The 22,942-nt window shown below is 38.1% G+C and overlaps 1 protein-coding gene across 7 annotated transcripts in view; it reads left to right on the top strand.

Moving 5' to 3' along the window:
* Positions 1 to 22,942, top strand: part of LOC126188203 (endoribonuclease Dicer-like) — a 425,024-nt gene that overhangs the window by 301,923 nt on the left and 100,159 nt on the right. For all 7 annotated transcript variants that reach the window (XM_049929751.1, XM_049929747.1, XM_049929748.1 and 4 more), the window contains one exon: positions 20,979 to 21,115. In XM_049929751.1, the coding sequence (XP_049785708.1) occupies positions 20,979 to 21,115 (137 nt within the window). The remainder of the gene's footprint in view (positions 1 to 20,978; positions 21,116 to 22,942) is intronic.

Raw genomic sequence — 22,942 nt, 5'->3', positions numbered from 1 at the left:
CACTTCTTCATTGCTGGGAATAAGTGGAAGTCGCTCGGTGCCAGGTTTGGGAATGTACGGCGGATGGGGAAACAACTCCCACTTAAAAGATTCGAGAACTTCACGAGTGGCATTAGCCGTGTGGGCCCGGGCATTGTCGTGAATCAGCAAGATCTTTGAGCCCAACTTTCCCCTGCGCTTGTTTTGTATTGCTCTTCTGAGGTTGTGCAGAGTTTGGCAATACCTTTGAGAGTTTATTGTAGTGCCTCTTTCCAGGAAATCCACAAAAATCACACCTTTTCTGTCACCCGAAATCGATGAAACTGGCGTTACTTCTCGACGTAATCGCACTGCAGACATGCACATTTTTCACAACGCTGACGCCATGATTCCATGGCAGCGGCGAAGGCTTCTTTAGGAGTCTGTTTTGACCACTGGAAAATCACTGAGGCAATAGCAGCGCAGCTGGTGGATGTGCGGCCATGGAGAGTGTCTTTCATTGTTGGAAAAAGCCAAAAGTTACTAGGAGCCAGGTCAGGTGAGTAGGGAGCACGAGGAATCACTTCAGAGTTGTTATCACGAAGAAACTGTTGTGTAACGTTAGCTCGATGTGCGGGTGCGTTGTCTTGGTGAAACAGCACACGCGCAGCCCTTCCCAGACGTTTTTGTTGCAGTGCAGGAAGGAATTTGTTCTTCAAGACATTTTCGTAGGATGCACCTGTTACCGCAGTGCCCTTTGGAGCACAATGGGTAAGGATTATGCCCTCGCTGTCCCAGAACATGGACACCATCATTTTTTCAGCACTGGCGATTACCCGAAATTTTTTTGGTGGCGGTGAATCTGTGTGCTTCCATTGAGCTGACTGGCGCTTTGTTTCTGGATTGAAAAATGGCATCCACGTCTCATCCATTGTCACAACCGACGAAAAGAAAGTCCCATTCATGCTGTCATTGTGCGTCAACATTGCTTGGCAACATGCCACACGGGCAGCCATGTGGTCGTCTGTCAGCATTCGTGGCACCCACCTGGATGACACTTTTCGCATTTTCAGGTCGTCATGCAGGATTGTGTGCACAGAACCCACAGAAATGCCAACTCTGGAGGCGATCTGTTCAACAGTCATTCGGCGATCCCCCAAAACAATTCTCTCCACTTTCTCGATCATGTCGTCAGACCGGCTTGTGCGAGCCCGAGGTTGTTTCGGTTTGTTGCCACACGATGTTCTGCCTTCATTAAACTGTCGCACCCACGAATGCACTTTCGACACATCCATAACTCCATCACCACATGTCTCCTTCAACTGTCGATGAATTTCAATTGGTTTCACACCACGCAAATTCAGAAAACGAATGATTGCACGCTGTTCAAGTAAGGAATACGTCGCCATTTTAAGTATTTAAAACAGTTCTCATTCTCGCTGCTGGCAATAAAATTGCATCTGCCGTACGGTGCTGCCATCTCTGGGACGTATTGACAATGAACACGGCCTCAGTTTAAAACAATGCCAATGTTTCTATCTCTTTCCAGTCCGGAGAAAAAAAATCGGAGGCCTTAGAACTTGAATGCACCTCGTAGACTATATGCACAAATATTGCTAGCTGAGTACATGTATAAATTGTTTTCCTCAAGTGCTAACAGAAATGAAACAAAGCCCTTGGCTTTTTTCTTGAGCCATGTCTCTAAATTCACTGCCAAGACCAGGATTCAGTGAGACACTATTTGCTATGAAAGGCAGACATTCTACAACTGCTACCTTGCACAATTGTATGGTAGGTTTAACTGAAAACGGCTTGCCTGTCATCGCTGTAATGTGAGCGACTTTATAGCGTGCTTGAACTGCTGCTTCTGCATCTTATTCTCTTGTCATTCACCTGAAATGTATAAACTCATAACAGCACTTGAATGATGCTGCATATTTCTATAAGTTCTGTATGCAGAATTCTTCTTTAAACTTAAGTCTCCTGGTATGTCGTTCTTAAGTCTTTGCTACTAGGTCTCTGCATGCTTCAGCTCCTATATACTCATAATGCGCTGCTTGAAGATATGTGTAATGACGCTGTGTGTTGTACTTCTTAGAAGAATTAAATACTTTGCCATATAAGACACTGTGGATGTCCTTCCATTTCAGTAAGTAGAAATATATCCTCCAATTGAGGCACAGGACTTCAGCGACTGACCCTAGCTGTTATTCATCGTTAGTTGTTGCTTCAGTTGCGGCTTCATGCAACCAAGGGGCAACGAGTTCACTTTCCCTCGCCACAAAGGCTTCTAGTTGCTTCAGTGCCTCTGGGGCGCTTCTTCTTCCTGGGTCACTGTTGGATCATCCTGGTTTATGTGCTATGTTCTAGGCGCACATGAAGCCTGAAATTTGTGTGGAGATAGTCTTTTTAGTCTATTTTTGCCTCTGTTGGAAATTCAATTTTCCTCCATTATTGTTTTTATCAAATCCAAATTTCTCCATACACTGTGATAACTCCAAATACTATTACCCTTTAGGTACATGAAGATGGTTTGCAGCTGTTGTCACAGAAGACTGATTGAATTCATCATCGTAGGTGTCTACTAAATCAGAGTTGTCACAATGGTTAAATTGTAAAACCTTTTGTATCATCTCAGAAAAATTAGTGATGTTGTAGATAATGCCAAAGTGTTCTAAATAAGTCAGAAAACAACTGTTGTAAATCCACAATCAATTGGCATTACTTGGACCAGTAACATTTGACAGTTGCAAGGTATACTGCTGTTTTTGTTATTACAGTCCTGTATAAGGAGGAATCTTGTACACTTTAAAGTACAAACACATTTCAAACACAATTATGCAGTTATTTAAATGTAGTAAATAAATTAAACAAAATTTTTACACACAATGTAATGTTGTTGTGTCGTTTGTCAAAGTACTACAAATATGTGCCTTTCATTGTTTAAATAAATCGTGGCAGAGAGCAGGTCAGTAGTACTTTATGCAACTTAAGTATATGTTCCAGTATGGAAGTTTGAGAGGATTATAGTTTGACAGAAAGAGACGTAATGGTTAGTCGTATAGTCAGTGTGATGCAAAGGGTGAGATGCAAATGGAATATGTGATTAGAGCAAAAACATAAACCAATAAATAAATTAAAAATGATTAGAGAACTACAGCCATACCAAGGGTTGTTAAATGAGTGTTTCCACCAAAGTATGATGGACAAAGCCAGCATTCATTCAGTCATTATGTTCCGTAGATTCCATTAAAAAGGAGATACTTAACAAGTCATGGTATTCTCTAGCAAAGGCAGAGCAACTTGTGGAAACTTAATCTGTACTCCATGTTAACAAGAAACTGACTATACTGCTAACGGAAATTCCTGGGTGGAAAAATACATAAAATAAGGGAAAGTCATAGCCATAGCCAGTTCCAAGCCTGGTTGAGAAAGGAGGGGGGGGGGGGGGGGGGGGGGGGGGGGGGGGGGGGGAAGAGTAACATCTTGTTAAAAAAAACATTGGTTCACCTGGCTTGGGTGATAGTACCTCATGAGGGCCCCTTGCCAGGGATAACGGTGAAGATTTCAATGGCAGCGAAGGCGGAGCAGATGGACTTCGGTACAGCGGAGCTGGCAGCCTCTTGTCCGAGGTCAAAATGGACAGAGGGCACGACGGTTCCACATGTTAGTGGTGGCACCCCTGCGGCGTCTTTTCCACATGTTAGTGGCGGCTGAATAGTTAATATTCCAGGCTAACAACCTGGTCTTACTTTGAGAATTCATGGATGAGTTTGGATTCCCTACTCTTTACAATTTACAGCTTCAAGTCACAAAATGGAAAGTTTGCACAGTGGATGCTCTACCCCAGGTGGTAACTCAGATGAGGAATCCACCATTACATCATGTAATGCAATGGGGCTTTGAATTCTGGGGGTTCCCAACATTTGCAGTGAAGAAGAAATGGAATATATTGAAAAGCCTTCCAAGTTTCAGTTCAATAAGAAGTACTACTTTGGAACATTAAATGCAAATTCTCTTCTGAAAATTGGGAAACAATTAGAATCATTTCTGCAGAGAAGAACCACAAATTTCAGCAGTCCAGAAAACACGATTCTTAGTGAGAATGTAGTTGATATGCAACATCATAGAATTTATAAAGGGAAACCAGCAGTGCGAATAATGGAAAACATGCTGATATTTGGAACAGCATTTTATGTAGACAAAAATATCGTAGGCAGTGTAACAGAATTTAGATCGAATTCAGAAAGAATATCCATGTTAACAATAAAGTGCAAGAATAAAAGTTACACCCTCAAAAATTGTCATGCACCTATAAATGATGACAACACAAGAAATCTGGAGAAAGTAAATCAATTCTGGGATCTTTTAGAATCTGAAATTTCCATCATACCTAAAAAGAAGGTTAAAATACTTATCGGTGATTTCAATGTGGAAATTGGGAGGGAAAAGAAATTAAGGACTGTCGTAGGTGAATATCCGGCACACTGATGAACAAGTAGAAATGGTGAAAGACTGATCAGTATGTGTAAAATGTTTCAGTTAAAACTCATGTCCACACATTTCCGCAAATTACCAATAAAAGCCAAAACTTGGAAACATCCAAATTCAAACCTAGGAGAGTTTCAACTACATCACGTAGCCATATCTAAAAAGTATATCGTGGAAATGAATGTTAAAATAGTCAGAAATGGGAAATTTGATTCAGATAGTTATCTCGCTAAGATTAAAATTAAATTTCTCCCATCTAAAACAAAAAAGGTGACCAAGAAAGTGATCAGATACAACACCACTACAGTAATATTACAAAAGAAAATATAGAAAAATTTAGAGAAGAAATTTACACATTAAAGAAGGTGATTGGTGTGAACTCCAGATGCAAATAACTCAAGCAACAGAGAAAACTTAGGCTTGGCCAAGAATAAAAAGAAGACATGGTGGGATGGGGAGTGTGAAGAAGCACTAATACAAAGAGCTCAAAAATTGAGAAAATGGAGATGTTAGAAAAAAGAGGAAGACTCCGAACAGTTCAGACAACAAAGAAAAGAAACATCAAAAATAATCCGGAGAATCAAAAGAAACTTTGAAAATTCTCAGATTATTGAAATAGAAGAAAATTTCAGCAAAAATAATATTAGAAATTTTTACCAAACTTTTAAACACACATTTAAAGGATATCAGGCACCCAGTATTTGTTTCAAAAATGAAAATGGCAAAATGGGATTAAATAACAAAGAAAATCGTGAAATTCTAGCAACATTTTTTGAAAAGCTGTTAAACTGTCCAGTCCAACGGATAAATTAGAATTTCTGTGACACCTCAAAATCTGGAGGAAGATTGAAATAAAAACTGGTGCTAGACAAGGTGATGGTTTATTGCCTTTACTGTTTAATTGTCTTCTAGAAAAAATTGTAAGGATCTTGAATTTGGAGCTAAAAAACCACAAAATTGAACCGATAACTCTGGGAAGGAAAACAAATGGAATTAAGGTAAACTGCTTGGCTTTTGTGGATGATTTTGCAATACTTTCAGAAAACCCGACAGAAGCAGTTATTCAGATAAACCTTCTGGAAAAACAGCAAACAGAACTGGTCTCAAAATTTCAGCTGAAAAAACAAAATTCATGACAAATATAAAAAATGCGCCAAAATTCATAGAAAAACAAATAGATAAAATAGAGTGAGTAAATAAATTTAAATATATTGGAAAAACTATACAACAGAATGGACTAGACAAATCTGCAATAGATGTAAGAATTAACAAAATGGAAAGAGCCATGGTTTGACCAAAAATATTTACAACAAGAAGTGTATATCTAGAAAAACAAAACTAAAACACTACACTACAGTGGTACAACCAGAATGTTTATATGGATCTGAATTTCTAATGGTTAACTATAAGATGGACAAACTAGAGGTACTGGAAAGAAGTATTATTAGAAAAATAATGGGTGCAATAAAAACTGCAGATGGTTGGAAAATAAGAAGTAATGAGGAGATCTACAAAAATATAGAGAAAATATCTGAAGTAATGGCGAAACGAAGATAACCCTTTTTTGGACACCTCTACCGAATGGACAGAAATAGACTAACAAAACAAATACTCCTATACTTCTGGAAGAAGAAATCGACAATAGCATGGATTATAGAAGCAAAGAAAGATATAGAAAGAAACAACATCAAATAATCAGAAATAGCAGAAAGAAACCATTTAAAAATAAATTACTAAATTTGGAAGGCTTTCAAAGCAGAAGAAATAAAAAATTGGGAACAACATGGATAGAAGAAAGGAAGAGACTTCATGCGGAGAAAATGAGGGAATACTGGAAAAATAGGAAATAACAACAAAGGAATGAGGAACTGAAGCTGTTAACGTGATCCTAGTTGGTCAATACGATTGATAAAGGTGAGGGGGGGGGGGGGGGGGGGCAACCACTCGTCTTTAATGGACAGATGTATGGGGCATAGACCCAGCTGAAGTTGATTTTTATTAACAGCAAAAATACTGTTAAGGAATAACTAACAAATATGGGCAAAATTTAATGTTGTTTTGTCATCAAAAAAATGTTGTCATATAAAAATGTCTGTGACTGTACTAGGAAAATACTTTTCCCAGCTTCACCACCATCAGCCAACTTTGGCACTGAGAAAATGCTGCTTTCACTTAACAGTTTGGAGGGATTTAAACTTTTCAGCTATATCATCCCATGTGTGAAAATGTTCATTTTTAGGTACAGGCCATTTCCAGTTACCAAGAGATGGCATCGTGTTATTAATGCTAGCACCATCATCAATAAAACTTTCAGTGATATTTGAATAATATTTATTTTCATACTGTGTAACCACCAGTCTGTCTGCCAATTGGTTTCTGTTTTTCCTGTTGTTTTGAAAGGCTCTCTCCATTCTCTGTAAATGCTGCTAACACTTATGTTTAATTTATTTTGTATGATTCTCAATCTTCATTCAAACTTCCATCAAGAATTTGTTCTTTTAATAGAATTTGTTCTTCATTAGGATAATCAAGCACTGTCTGCATTTTTCTCTTTTTATGTTATGTACCAGTCCCTAGCACTGGTTTAAAAGCATTTTGTGACATTTCAAGGAAGTGTTCCATTTCTTATAGATTCCAGACATTCTTTCAGGTTGTCATTGATGTAAACTTACTATTGGTGATGTCCTAGCTCTTGTTTATACTTGTACGGTACTATAACAGCGCTAATGTCTAAGCAGTATTCATTTTCAACATAATAACATTCATCCTAAGCTGAATCAGGTCTAAACGAAAGTAATGAAAATAGTGTGGAGCTACTTTGATTCACTTTGTCAGTGGTGCAAAGTTGGCCCTTTTTTCCCAGAATTAACCTTCATTGCTGTTATCGATCATACAGTGATTAATAACATGTTGATTACAGTTCTGTGGTTGTGATTTAGACAGTAACTGACTTCTACACATAAGTGAGTGTCATTTGCCTTATGTTGAAGTAGTTTTCTTATAGCAAAATACCATTTCTTCTTGACAAAAATTACATCGATAATACAATAGTACTAATTTTGCTAGCAGAACATAACCAAGATAGCAAGCACCTGAATAACTCAAACATATGAGCTAGCAGAAACTGTCAATGATTGGTCAGACTCTAAACTGTTCTGAAATGTTTATTAGAACTGGTGCTATGTGTGATTGAATCTTTTTTCAGAGATGGAGCAAAGTTAAGACCTAGTCGCATAGTAGCCCTGCTGTATGATAAGTTTAGGAACAAAAATGCTGAACTGAACTACTTGATTAGTTTATCTCTGTGTTGACTCAATTTTAACTTATTATCCAGCTGGATGCCAAGGAATTTTACTCAGTGTTTTATTTAATGGCCGATTTTTGCACTAAAAAGATATTTTTCCTTTTTTGAAATTTAACAATATTAGTACTCGGGACATTATGGTGTAAACTGTTTGGTGTGTACCAGTTTTAGCCCTGTTCATTGATCACCTGGACTGTATGTGTAGAGTTTGTCAGTAAATTTGGTGAACCTGTTAATAAATTTATTTTTCTAACTGATATGCTCCTTCCATTTATCTCAAGTACTAGTGTAGGAAATGATGGGCAAGTTGGAGATTTGCCATATAAACTGTAAGAGGCAGTAATTTCACTGAGGTGAAATAGAGCTGGTCATGGATGCAGAGTTAGTGATTAGTGTGGTCTAAACAGTTGTTTCAGGTACTGTGTAAAAAGTCAATAAATAAAGCAAGCAAGCAATAAGCAGGCATAAAAATGAAAGTTTTTCAATATGGATCAAAAACTTCTGACAGAAACATAAAGCAGTCAGTGTGATTCACATTTTGCAGTTTCTGCATAACATTTCAACTGAAAGAAGGTCTTTGATGGGAATTGTAAGAATGATCCACATCTAGAAAAAACCACTCTGTGACCAGCACTGTAGTCTGGTTGATGACACACAGTGCATCGTTTCACAGCTGCTGTTAACAGGCGTGCACAGTGTTCAGTACTTATGGACAATACTAGTTTGTCATACATTCTGAATATTAAAACAACCACCACACTGTCAGTATTGTCAGTGGGCAATGTGATTTTACTAGGTTATATGTGATTGACATTAGTCCACTTTGGGTTAATTTATATTGATACAAAAATACAAGTAACAAACTTTAAAATGGCACCATTGATTTATTAGGGCATTTACTTAGATTATCGTTTTTGGCAAATTGTTTTTCCATAACCTGCATAAATGCTCTACTCAACCGATCATGGCATTTTGAAGTTTGTTACATTTATATTCATCATTTTACAAGGTTAAGATTTCGAACAGCCGAAAGAAAGCGTGTGCTGCAATTATTTTAGCAATAGCTGGTAAACAATAGAAAACAACAAAAAAGTGCAATATGTCTGAGAATGGTTGAAAAAGGAGCTACTTGTCATATGTTAATTTACTGACTAAAATCTTAACCATGGAAACGAAAGATATCAAACCATTTTCGTAGGAGTCCTTTATCTTTATTACAAATTATTAATGTTGATATGACTTAGAGTAGGAAAGCAAAATTCTTCAATAGGAGACACAATCCCAGTCAACAGTAGGTTAGCTCTAACTGAGGTTTCTGGCAACAGGCAGATTGGTCGAATGCTTGAAGTTGAGTGCTGCAATATCGTCAAACACAGTTAGCAAAAATTTTAGTGAAACGTATTAAGTACTCATATCTGTACTTGGTTCGGCAGTACGGATATGATAATATCTGTCCTACAACGATATATTCGGGTAATTAATGTAAAAAAGTGACAAAGCTAGCACTTCTTTTGTAGCCATGGCATATACAGTACATGGAGAGGCCTACTATGGTTCCAAATTAAAGAAGAAAACGATATGGTGGAGAATGCTCCATTGACCACTATAGAGAGATAAATACGACTACTACAGCATAGTCCATGAACCATGGACCTTGCCGTTGGTGGGGAGGCTTGCGTGCCTCAAAGATACAGAAAGCCGTACCATAGGTGCAACCACAACGGAGGGGTATCTGTTGAGGGGCCAGAAAAGCGTGTGGTTCCTGTAGAGGGGCAGCAGCCTTTTCAGTAGTTGCAGGGGCAACAGTCTGGATGATTGACTGATCTGGCCTTGCAACACTAACCAAAATGGCCGTGCTGTTCTGGTACTACGAACGGCTGAAAGCAAGGGGAAACTACATCCATAATTTTTCCCGAGGGCATGCAACTTTTACTGTACGATTAAATGATGATGGTGTCCTCTTTGGTAAAATATTCCGGAGGTGAAATAGTCCCCCATTCTGATCTCCGGGCGGGGACTACTCAAGAGGATGTCGTTAAAGAAAATTGACATTCTATGGATCGGAGCATGGAATGTCAGATCCCTTAATCGGGCAGGTAGGTTAGAAAATTTAAAAAGGGAAATGGATAGGTTAAAGTTAGATATAGTGGGAATTAGCGAAGTTCGGTGGCAGGAGGAACAAGACTTTTGGTCAGGTGAATACAGGATTATAAATACAAAATCAAATAGGGGTAATGCAGGAGTAGGTTTAATAATGAATAAAAAAATAGGAGTGTGGGTAAACTACTACAATCAGCATAGTGAACGCATTATTGTGGCCAAGATAGACACGAAGCCCACGCCTACTACAGTAGTGCAAGTTTATATGTCAACTAGCTCTGCAGATGATGAAGAAATTGATGAAATGTATGAAGAGATAAAAGAAATTATTCACACAGTGAAGGGAGACGAAAATTTAATAGTTGTGGGTGACTGGAATTTGATAGTAGGAGAAGGGAGAGAAGGAAATATAGTAGGTGAATATGGATTGGGGCTAAGAAATGAAAGTGGAAGCTGCCTGGTAGAATTTTGCACAGAGCATAACTTAATCATAGCTAACACTTGGTTCAAGAATCATGGAAGAAGGTTTTATACATGGAAGAACCCTGGAGATACTAGAAGATACCAGATAGATTGTATAATGGTGAGACACAGATTTAGGAACCAGGTTTTAAGTTGTAAGACATTTCGAGGGGCAGATGTGGACTCTGACCACAATCTATTGGTTATGAACTGTAGGCTAAAACTGAAGAAACTGCAAAAAGGTGGGAATTTAAGGAGATTGAACCTGGATAAACTTAAAGAACCAGAGGTTGTACAGAGAAATCCTTGGGTAACAGAAGAGATAATGATTTTAATTGATGAAAGGAAAAAATACAAAAATTCAGTAAATGAAGCAGGCAAAAAAGAATACAAATGTTTAAAAAATGAGATTTACAGGAAGTGCAAAACGGCTAAGCAGAGATGGCTAGAGGACAAATGTAAGGATGTAGAGGCTTATCTCACTAGGGGTAAGATAGATACTGCCTACAGGAAAATTAAAGACACCTTTGGAGAAAAGAGAACCACTTGTATGAATATCAAGAGCTCAGGTGGAAACCCAGTTCTAAGCAAAGAAGGGAAAGCAGAAAGGTGGAAGGAGTATATAGAGGATCTGTACTAGGGCGATGTACTTGAGGACAATATTATGGAAATGGAAGAGGATGTAGATGAAGATGAAATGGGAGATATGATACTGCGTGAAGAGTTTGACAGAGCACTGAAAGACCTAAGTCAAAACAAGGCCCCAGGAGTAGACAACATTCCATTAGAACTACTGACAGCCTTGGGGAGCCAGTCCTGACAAAACTCTACCATCTGGTGAGCAAGATGTATGAGACAGGCGAAATACCCTCAAAATTATCGAACTGTCAGTTTAATAAGTCACAGCTGCAAAATACTAACGCGAATTGTTTACAGACGGATGGAAAAACTGGTAGAAGCCGACCTCGGGGAAGATCAGTTTGGATTCCGTAGAAATGTTGAAACACGTGAGGCAATACTGACCCTAAGACTTATCTTAGAAGAAAGATCAAGGAAAGGCAAACCTACGTTTCAAGCATTTGTAGACGTAGAGAAAGCTTTTGACAATGTTGACTGGAGTACTCTCTTTCAAATTCTGAAGGTGGCAGGAGTAAAATACAGGGAGCGAAAGGCTATTTACAATTTGTACAGAAACCAGATGGCAGTTATAAGACTCGAGGGACATGAAAGGGAAGCAGTGGTTGGGAAGGGAGTGAGACAGGGTTGTAGACTCTCCCCGATCTTATTCAATCTGTATATTGTGCTGGCAGTAAAGGAAACAAAGGAAAAGTTCGGAGTAGGTATTAAAAACCATGGAGAAGAAATAAAAATGTTGAGGTTGGCCGATGACATTGTAATGCTGTCAGAGACAGCAAAGGACTTGGAAGAGCAGTTGAACGGAATGGACAGTGTTTTGAAATGAGGGTATAAGATGAACATCAACAAAAGCAAAACGAGGATAATGGAATGTAGTCGAATTAAGTCGGGTGATGCTGAGGGAATTAGATTAGGAAATGAGACACTTAAAGTAGTAAAGGAGTTTTGCTATTTTGGGAGCAAAATAACTGATGATGGTCGCAGTAGAGAGGATATAAAATGTAGACTGGCAATGGAAAGAAAAGTGTTTCTGAAGAAGAGAAATTTGTTAACATAGAGTATAGATTTAAATGTCAGGAAGTCGTTTCTGAAAGTATTTGTACGGAGTGTATCCATGTATGGAAGTGAAACTTGGACGATAACTAATTTGGACAAGAAGAGAAGCCACTTTCATGCTAAGCTTTCGAAATGTGGTGCTACAGAAGAATGCTGAAGATTAGATGGGTAGATCACATAACGAATGAGGACGTATTGAATAGAATTGGGGAGAAGAGGAGTTTGTGGCACAACTTGACCAGAAGAAGGGATCGGTTGGTAGGACATCAAGGGATCACCAATTTAGTATTGGAGGGCAGTGTGGAGGGTAAAAATCTTAGAGGGAGACCAAGAGATGAATACACTGAACAGATTCAGAAGGATGTAGGCTGCAGTAGGTACTGGGAGATGAAGAAGCTTGCACAGGATAGAGTAGCATGGAGAGCTGCATCAAACCAGTCTCAGGACTGAAGACCACAACAACAATAACAACAGCATAGTCCTATTGAAACTGTTTTCTGTTAAGACTACTACAAAAATTGAATCTTAGAGATGTTTTTATGCTCAGAGATGACCTGAAAACATGAGAATGCAGTCTAGTGCTGTGTGGCTGGTTCATGAAGCTCTGTCAACATCTGATTGGTGAAAAATGTCAAACCCTCTGTACACATTGAGAATATTTTTGGGAGCATCAGTGCCACTTGTCAATATTTCTGGTATTGACAATATGTCAATGCACACCTCATGTGCCAACATAACCGAGATACTCAGTCAGCATTTTATTTTAAGTGACTGAACTGCTAACATAACCGCAGCATTGTAGTGTGCAATGTATCCAAAAAATGGCAGTCAACAACGTGTGGCACAACTATACATCATGCTCGCTTTGTTCATGGTGATTAAAGCTGATCTCCATAAGCAAACTTGAGAGATATAGGTGCTAAAAGCAAACTGTAATTTCTCATTTTCAGTGGTTCTGTGAAACTATCCTCACATTGGCTTTAGGAGCTGACACGTTACATGTTATATGCAACAGAAACATGGCACATAGAAATAATGTGTACTGTTTAAAAGAAAGGAAGTTCTTTTGTGTACATACCTCCACTGATTGCTAACTGCGGGCAGCTGTGGTGTCCAAAAGAGGGAGACACGACTCATTTCAGAGTCACCTGAATTTTCCAAAATGGATGAGCAACTGGAAGCAGTAATAAGTCCTGTAACACTATCTTCAAGAAAACCATTATTCCTTGCTTCATCAATTACTTGATTCATAAGCATCACAACTGCCATCCAGTCCATTTCGGTGACATTTTCCAGGCCATGAATAGTCAGTTTCGCAACTTCACTCACAGTAATTTTTTTTTATTTTCGTGAGGAAAATATCCTTTCACTTGTGCCTAAATGAGTTGATTAGCATGAAAGTGGCTGTGACAAGGCCAGTAGTCTTAAGACTTTATGTTCATATATGTATAAGCTGCCTCATTGATAGCATTCATTAGGAATTCCAGCTTGTGAAGTCACACAAGTACAAGTAATTCTACTTTTTTAAATGACTGATCCACAGTAACTCAGTGTTGTCATAACCACTGAATAACAACTTCATGTCAAGAGGACAGGGGTGGAGTCTTCTCCTTTAAAACTTAAAAGTATGGGGAACTGATGAGAACAGTTACTGACACGTTTTCTAGATTTAGTGGTAACATATTTGAAAAAAATTTTAAAAAAATTTCATGGTTCATATCCTTATGGTACGCTAGCTTCTTCAAGCAGTTTACAGCTGGGAGTAAAAGTGTGGTAGGTATCTGCATGCAAAGGAATAATTCTAACATCTTTGCCACTGGGGAGTGCCATATCTTCTCCGTTGCTCCGTCACTCTAACCTTGTGTTTCATCTATAAAACAATGTCCTTAAAATTAATGTCTTTTAGTTCATGCTAAAATCTGCACTGCCATGTGGCTATGTCTTCTTGTTCTATTAACATTTTACAGCCTGAAATATTTATGTATTTATAACCAAGACTCTGCACAACCAGTCACAGTGACGATCTGCTGCCTTCAAAAAATTTGGCCTCACACAGTGTTGTAAAAAGCTTATCTAATGTTGACCAACCTCTTTTATGATGGTTATTGTATATGTGATGCCAAATCATGTCTTGTTTGAAAGCTTTGAGATTTGTTACACATTCATACATATTCCCATGTGCAAAGACAAGGGGATCCTGCTTCACTGCTTTCCTTCTTGTATTTCTCTTTACTAATATGAAGTACGGCCAGTTCATCAACCTTAATCACAGCAACATTTCACATGACTACTTTGGAAACCGGTAAGATAGGATCCCCTATTTTCCGCCTCCCTCTCAAAGTATTCCTGTACATTGCACATGAGTTGTCGCAGGTGTCCTGTGAATGCAGTTCCTTGCCTGGCTTTCTTTTCTGATGTGTTTGCATCCCAGACCCTAGGTCTGCTCCTTTTCTTTCGGATTTCATTGGACTTGATAAACCACATGCGGTGAACTGAGCATTTTTTGTGGCAGTTTAGCAGTGGTGAACCACTTGGGCATGACGTTGAGTGCTCTGGTTGAAGGAAGGCAGCTCCAATGCGTTAAGTGTCAGCTTTTAAGCAATTTTAATCAGGCTATAGTGTTGGGTGAAGTTGAGTTTGGGCACTTGATTAGTGAAACTGTACCCTCATCAAACCAGTGCAGTTTTTGAATTGTTCTGTGAAATCATTGGAAGATCATTTATTTTGCCTGTGACAGTTTGACAGTGTGATCTGATATCTATTATGAAAGTAATATTAAATCGGTGCCTTTCAGGACGTAATATTTTAGCTTTCGAGCAGAATTTTGTGCTTCATATAATCACAGAGTTTGGCAAGGTCACAAACTATTTCAAAAGGATATTTTTTCTTGTTTAGCTCAACTAGCATTTTATTTATGATGTCTCATATGGTGTTTTCTGTGGACAGTGCTTTATGGAAGCCAGACTGTAGGAGTAGTTAACAAGCTCTATCCAGAAGAATGAGCAAGTATTCTCAGAAACTTTTGAAAAGAATGAAGGAGTGAAATGAGTTTGTAATTAGAGTTGGTTTGCTTATCTCCTGTTTTCTAGCAGCTATCCCTGTCAACATTTATGTAAAAACCTTTCTCATATGAAGAGTATTTTAAGTAAGAGCATTTGATGATTTGGAAAGGAGGTCTTGTTGAATTCTGACAACACTTGAGTTCAAGTGCCATTTATCTTTTCCCTGTGTATGAGGGTGTGGATCTTGGACAATAGGAAAGCAAGAGAGGGGACAGTGAGAACATCGGGAGATTTGGTGCTAGAGAAGGATGATAATGGTCTAATGGAGAGACAGTTACCAATGAAGAGGTGCTAAGAAGAGTACATTTTTATGGAGGCACTTCCAAAAAAGAAGAGATAAAGTGATAGGACACTTTTTAAGGTACAACAACATTATTGGAACAATAGCAGGAGGAGCTACTCAGGGAAAGAATCATCAGGGGGCAGATGAGGATACCGTACATGCAGTAGATTATATGATATGCAAAAGGGGGGTGGGGTGAGAAAGGTGGGAGAGGGGGGGGGGGGGGGGGTGATTGTCAAGATGGCTGGGCACTAAGGAGTAAGCGAGAGAAATGCTGAACTGTGCACCATCTCAAAGGAAAAGAAACCTGCTAATGTCCAAACACTGATGAAGAGTGCAATAACTTCATACATATACGGGCTGTTCAAAAAATCCTGAAACTCTGTCCACAAAATTTTTCTACGCTTACCTTTCACTTATTGTGCATGGTCTGCTTTGAAATACTCTCTTCCACCATTGATACACTGATTCCAACACTGTTTCCACTTCTGGAAGCAGTCTTGGTACTGCTGTTCGTGCATCATGCAAATTTTCTTTTATCTCATCTATAATTGTAAATCTTTGTCCTTTCAATGGGGTTTTTAACTACATCAACAGGGATGAATGTACTTGTGTGTTATCGTGATGCAAGAGCGATGAATTGTCTCACCACATTTCAGGCCCTTTCCTTCTCACATTTTCTTGCAGGCATCTCAACATGTCCCGATAGTAGCATAGATTAACAGTTTGTCCCTGTGGTACGAATGCATGATGAACTAATCCTTGAAAGTCAAAGAAAACTATCAGCATGGCTTTGACACTTGACCTGACCTGATCAGATGTTTTTGGTCTTGGAGAACGTTCCCCAACCCATTGTGAAGATTGAACATTGGTCTGAACATCATAACCGTAGACCTACACCTCATCACTGGTTATGATTCTCTTAAGGAACATCTCATTCTCATTTGCTCAATCCAAAAGCTGTTCACAGATTACAAGGCAAAGGTCTCTCTGGTCTGGACTCATGAGCTATGGGATGAACTTGGCAGCGACATCATGCATTCGAAGGTGCTGTGTCAGGATTTCATTACATGATACAACTGAAATATTACATTCTTCTACAATCTTTTGGACATTCAGCCTGGGATTGTCATGCACAATTTCGTTGATGTCTTGACATGAGTATCATTAGTAGACAATGAAGGGCATCCTGAATGAGGGTCATGATGTAACTTCCATGCGGCCATTTTTAAACCATGTAAACCATTCATAACACAAAGTATGGCATAAGTGCTCATCACCATAGGCTTCCTGCATCATTTGGTGTCTCTCTGTAAAGGTATTGCCGGCCGCGCTAAATGTGTGAGTATTGAAAAGAAAAAAGTATGAATTCAAAAAGTGATTAATTTTCTGGAAGAAAAAAAAAAAAGCAAAGCAAAATACATTCTGACGAAATTAAAAACAAGGTGATTATTAGTGGCTCTGTTTGAAGGAGAGTTTAGCATTGGAAATAGAATACCCAAGTCCTTTTTTTGTGTTTTAATGAAGATCTATGTAATGTCTTCAAAACAGTCAGTGCAGATAATGTGTTTTTGCAAATGTAGGATGTTGAAACTAGCAACAGTTGTGAAATGCTCTTGTTTTCAGTGCAGGAAACTCATTATCCATCGTTACCAAAATTCAAAGATCAATTTAGTACTTAACTGTTACTTGAGTTTGCAACTTGCCGTGACGTCTGTTGACTTCTTTTTGGGGGTATTTTGAAACTGAACCCTAATTAACTTACAATGCCCTATACTTGTAATGAGGTAACAAGTTTTTGTCAAAAAGAAAATACTTTTTTAAATTAGTTTTCAGTGTGGTTGAATGAGAAACAGTTTCCAAATGTTTTTCTTCAGCCTTGTAAGTTTCAGCACATTCATCCACATTTGCGAACATTTCTAGTGTTTTTTCCAGTCACATTTCGTCCAAATTAGCACTTATGATTGAGCGTTGTAATATTGTGAAAAGAGGCAGCAAGTAAATACAGTTTTATATTTTAATAATAATTCCCAGACTCTATACAAATAAAAAAATTGTGGTACATGACAGATTGCAAAGTCATGTTCTTTGTTGTAATCAGTTTGCAGAAATTGGCGTGGCCTCGAGAGAGCAAGCTTCGTTCTTGGTACACAGCACAGGTAACCCTCATATGCTTGAGATTTGTCATTTTACAAAAGCAGAAGTGATGCAGTAACATTAGGATCATGTTGAAGTTTTGTGTCACTGCTTGTTTACTAATTAATTTGTGTAAATGGTTACGTATAAGTGCCACATTTGAAGACAATTCTCTCTATAAGGTGTTTTCATAAACCCATGTTACTTTTGTGTGTAATTTTTGCCATTGCAACTGATTGCTACAAGGTGCACACACCTGTGAGGGTGTTAGCACTGGAAGACACCCTACACTCCCCTGGGGTCATCTATCAAGTATTTGCATGCTGCCTGTAAGGCAGAGAGCAATAGAGGGCCATAGATTCTGGTTTGGCAACATAGTGGATCGGTGTTGCAAAATAGCATAATTTGCATATTCTGAAGAATTTGTAAAGTTTGTAGATCTAGTTTCAAAATATTATATATATTTATTGTTGTATGACAATTCTTCGTGTACCTTTGCTGATGCTGAATATGATAGAATATGATAGAATATTTGTAGCCATGTCTCTTTTGGAAACATAATTTACAATACTTTTTAAGAGCACACAGCATTTCATTATCTACCCTTGGATTGCTACTATTCCAAGAAGTGTGTTCCCTCACATATCCGAGACAGTTATTTACCTCAGTGAAATTATTCCTCTGCAGGAGCATTCTGTAAGCTGCCATGTTGTTCCTGTAGTGTCACATTGCTTCAATAATTGAGTTGTAAAATTGACTAATATGATGACACTCCTTCCTCTGATTTGCTAACTTAATTTAAACAATAGTTAAAATTTTGGACATGGATTGAAGCTCCTAACTTCTGTTGTTATTCATTAGTTGGCATTGAAGATGAAATTGAGGTTATCAGTTAGGCCAGTCACTGTGTGGGGATGCATGAGAGGTCTTCTGAACAGTCTGTTGGTTACAACATGAGAATTCTATCCCATTTGACAGGGGTATCTCAGATGGATGGTACTGTCACCTGAAAATCACTGAAAAGAGCAGTGACACTAACTGTCTCCCTGTCTCTTACCGACAGATCCTTTCAGATGTTTTCCCTGGAAAACAACTCGGCCCTGCAACTGTGAACTAAATTTAGTGTGGTTGCAACTAAGTACATCAAAGAGGAATACACACTAGCTCACTCAATATTTTTTGAAACAAACTCATCAGAAACATAACTTGATAAAGTCCTTCTCAGCAGCTGTTTATGCAATGATCCACCAGACTTCTCTTCTCACTTTTGACATGCAGAGCCAACACTCACCATAGCCTTATAAAGTTATTGAGAAGGTGCACCGTATGTTGGAAAAATTCCTGTAAAGAATCCACTTGCCAAGTGGTAGTATCTTCAGCAAAACACAAGGAAAAGTTTATAGGACATAAAGTGCTCCAGTTACTGGACAAAATTTATAGTTTGATATCAAGTGAGTAAATTATTTCTAAGTATGAAATTTAGTATGATGAAACAACGATTTCCGAGGCCAAGCATAGGCTAGCACAGTGATGGTGTCCGTGTGCCATCGCAGTTCTTGACTGGCCTAAGAGGGGCATAAGTTTTGTTTGGTGGAGCGAACAGAACATCCACTCAACTCGATAGTGACTCCTTTTGTCCCAAGCAGAATATGGTGCATCCAACCAACTAAATCACTCATAATGTTCCCATTTGTGTCTCTGCTCTGGTTTGATAATTTTTTTTAAGGTTCACAGATCTTTTTCTGTGTAGAGCTCAGAGTGGAAGTTGTCAACCTAGTCTGCAAAACAAAGGCACAGGAATTTGTTAAAGATGCAGCTTGGTTGGCTGTGGGCTCTAAAGAACTCTGAGACTTCATTTTGGCTGGGGCAATAACAGTAATAACTTGACAGTTCTCCAAAATCAAATATCCTTACAAATTCATATAACATAGAGCATATCAAAGCATCAATACTGAGGGCTTAAAGCAAAGGTTAGGTCATCTAAACATGTTTTATTATATTTATTGAAATCATTAATTTCAGAATAACTTGATGAAATTGAAATAACAATGAAAACATCCAATTTTTGACAATATAATGTAATAGGATAGATAAAATCTACTCACCAAGCAGTGGCAGAACACACACATAAAAGAAGGTTATAACTAGCCAAGCTTTTGGAGGTAGTGGATCCTTCTTCAGGCAGAAGGGTTGAAGGGGAAGGAAGAGGGGTGAAGGTATATCTCCCCTGACCAAAGGTTCTGGGTGATTTTTCTGAAATCTGTCCCTCTTCATAAGACCCTCCAGTCCTCCCCCTTCAATCCTTCTGCCTGAGGAAGGAGCCATTGGCTCCAAAAGCTTGCCTTGTTATAACCTTCATTTATGTGTGTGTTCTGCCACCACTTGGCGAGTAGATTTTTTATTTATCCTATTACATTATATTAACCAAATTGAAAGATATTTGTAATTGAGCACTGGGAATGCTTGCTGTATATGACGTAAACATAATTGTGAAATACAACTCTTTAATGCTATTCTATAGCAGCTGTAAACACATAAAAAAAACACCAATATCTCCATAATTATCTGTTTAATTTTGATGAAACTTTGCAAAATATTGTTTCTTGGTGCAGTCTATGCACTGACCATATTATATTTACTGCACAAGCTTTCTTTAGCAGATGTGAAATGAGTGCACAACTAGTTCTCATGTCACTGTTGTGCTCTTCATGAGGACAGCTGACATAGTGGTCACTTATGTGTTTTAAAGCTGGTGGCAACTGGGAGAAAGCTTTATTTGCTTTCCCACAGTTGCTTACAGATGGACACTTTAGGAGCATATGCATTCATTATGTAGTCACATTACATATGCTCAGAACCAACTGTAAAAATCTTTGTACATCTGTCTTTTCAGATGGTTGGAGGATTTGGTGTTCGGTACAGAATTACAAATCAAACACCTTTCGGCTGTCTAATTTCCAAACTGTTTTTTTTATTGGGCTATCAGTTTTGGTTATTTGTTACATCATCTACTGGCCCTCTGACCAATATGTAAGAAGATTTCAACCCCGCTTCTGGACAAAATAGGGGCCAGCATTCGAAGACTGGTGTCTATAGATTTCTGCTTTATAGACCCATCACTTCAAACATCATGTGTCAGCAGATGATGTTTGAAGTGATCATTGTATAAAGAAGAAATCTACAGATGCCAGTCTTTGAATACTGGCCCCTATTTTGACCGGAACCAAGGTCCGATCTTCCTACACATCGGTCAGGGGGCCTGAAGCTGGTGTAATAAATCGCTGAAACTGGTAGCCCAATAAAATAACAGTTTGGAAATTAGATGGCTGAAAGGTGTTTGATTTGTAATTCTAAACTACAAAAATGTCCTGTGTTAATACTAGCTTTAATGTGAGGAAATTCTGATATGGTATTAATGATATATTAATAAATTACAGAATGCAGTAAGGTAAATGCTGACACAATCATTCCTTTTTTTATGCACACATAGTTTTACTTTCTTGAAGAAGGACCTGGTGATGGCAATTGTGATACAAATGTAGATGGAGATATCTTGAACAGATGCCCCACTGTATCCATGAAGGAAGCTCTAATGATTTCTACTGATCTGAACTATCTCAAGCAGAAGTAAGTGATCTGTGAAACTTACATATATAGTATTTATCTACCTACTTTAAATATAAATTTCATTATTTTTGTGCAGTCATTGATTTGCGGATGAAAAACTCACAAGGAGAACACGACAAGTGCCGTTTGTGAAATGATAACAGTCAAAATTTTTGAGGTATTTGCAGGTACTTTATATGGGTTTTACCATGCATTATCGTCTGAGGAAATGTTGGCACAGTGGTTAGCATTGCAGCTTCTTAATTTTGCATCTCATGTTCGTAACCCGATTATTACTTTTGTTTTTGTTTTTCATTTACATACCCATTCTGTAGAGGTTTATTACACAGATGTTTTCCAGTGGATATTGATATAATGTTGTCGTTATTTGTCTACTTATTGTACATGAGATTTAGAAGAAGAAGAAGAAGAAGAAGAAGAAGAATGAGAAAATTATTTGAAATTGTTTTCAGTGAAATTTGTATAGTGTATCTTGATTCAGAATTGAGTTTCATAGGAAGAAAAGTTAAAGTGGCAAATCTGCCTTCATGTGATGTTTATGGTGTTCAGAATATCTGTTTTGAATGTGTCTATGATCAATATCATCCAAGGAAATGCACCAAATCCTCCTGAAGAATAAACACATGAATTAAATTTTAAAAATTAATGTAAGATCTGATATGAGAACAAAATATCAGGGTATGGGAAATTTAAAAAATTGTAAACCCTCAGAGTACTATACATTCTTACATTATGTAATAAATGTGTGGCACTTATTGTGAAATCCAGTTGTAATTTTATAATTAATATAATGCCGTTATATATAAGAAACAATCTTTTAGTAATGTTCTACAGACGTAAGTAGATAAAGGAAAACAATAAAATTAATGTAAATAAAAAAAATTGAATTTCACACTCAGGGTGCATAGTTAAGAAGCCACACTAAGCACTGAGCCACCACTTTGTCTGAGGATGTCGCACCGTAAAAGGCACATAAAGTACCTCAAAAATTTTGTCAGCCATTTTTTCAAAAATTATCTAGTATCTACGGATAATCAGACACATGTATTCGCCTATTTTGACTCCTCTTCCACTGAGTGAAATTCTTGGGAAGTTGGGTGATGGCACTTGCCGCATTCTCCTCCTCATTGGTTTCAGTAAATTTTAGTATTGCAATTTTTTTCTGATGTTTCTTTTCTTGTGTTTATAGAATTACAGGTAAACCGCCTGCCGACAACTGAACCTGCAGGTATTATAAAACTGTTAAGATAGAATTACAATTTCATGTTGAGAAGAATTAGCACAAAATGAAAACATGCTGACTGTACCTGTGTTCTGTGGCTGTTTTGGTAATCATAGCGTGTTTCTGGTGTCAGTGGGAAGGAGGCTTTTTCCAGCTTATGATGGGCCAGTCTTTCCCTAATCGTGCTAATTGAGCTGTGGTAAAGACATACTTGACTGTTTCTAGGCCGAATGATTTTGCTCGAAACGGCAAGTGTTTTCCAGCATCTGTTAGGAATGAAAATTCTGAAAGGTTTAACAAGAAACAGCACCTTACTGCAGTTGCAAATTAATGTTAGCAAGAAACATCCAACAGAAATGCTTGAATTCTGTTATTGAGGCAGATTGCCTCAAGCTCTAAATGTTAAATAATTTCTTGTAGGCCCTTGAAACGCCTGAAATCAGTTAGTCAGCTGTCTGCCCTTGCCATGTGCAGCAGTCAGATTTTGAGCCTTCTGGGGTGGATATGGTTTTAGGATGTGTGTGTTTCAAAAGTTGGTAGTTGATGATGAGTAAAGTTGTTCTGCATGTGCATAAAGCTTCCCATGAGTGGCCATGGGATGCGGC

Source organism: Schistocerca cancellata, chromosome 5, assembly GCF_023864275.1.
Source record: "Schistocerca cancellata isolate TAMUIC-IGC-003103 chromosome 5, iqSchCanc2.1, whole genome shotgun sequence".
In the NCBI taxonomy this organism is placed as follows: domain Eukaryota; kingdom Metazoa; phylum Arthropoda; class Insecta; order Orthoptera; family Acrididae; genus Schistocerca; species Schistocerca cancellata.
The sequence above is the reverse complement of the archived record's forward strand: the minus strand, read 5'-3'. Positions and strand labels throughout refer to the sequence as shown.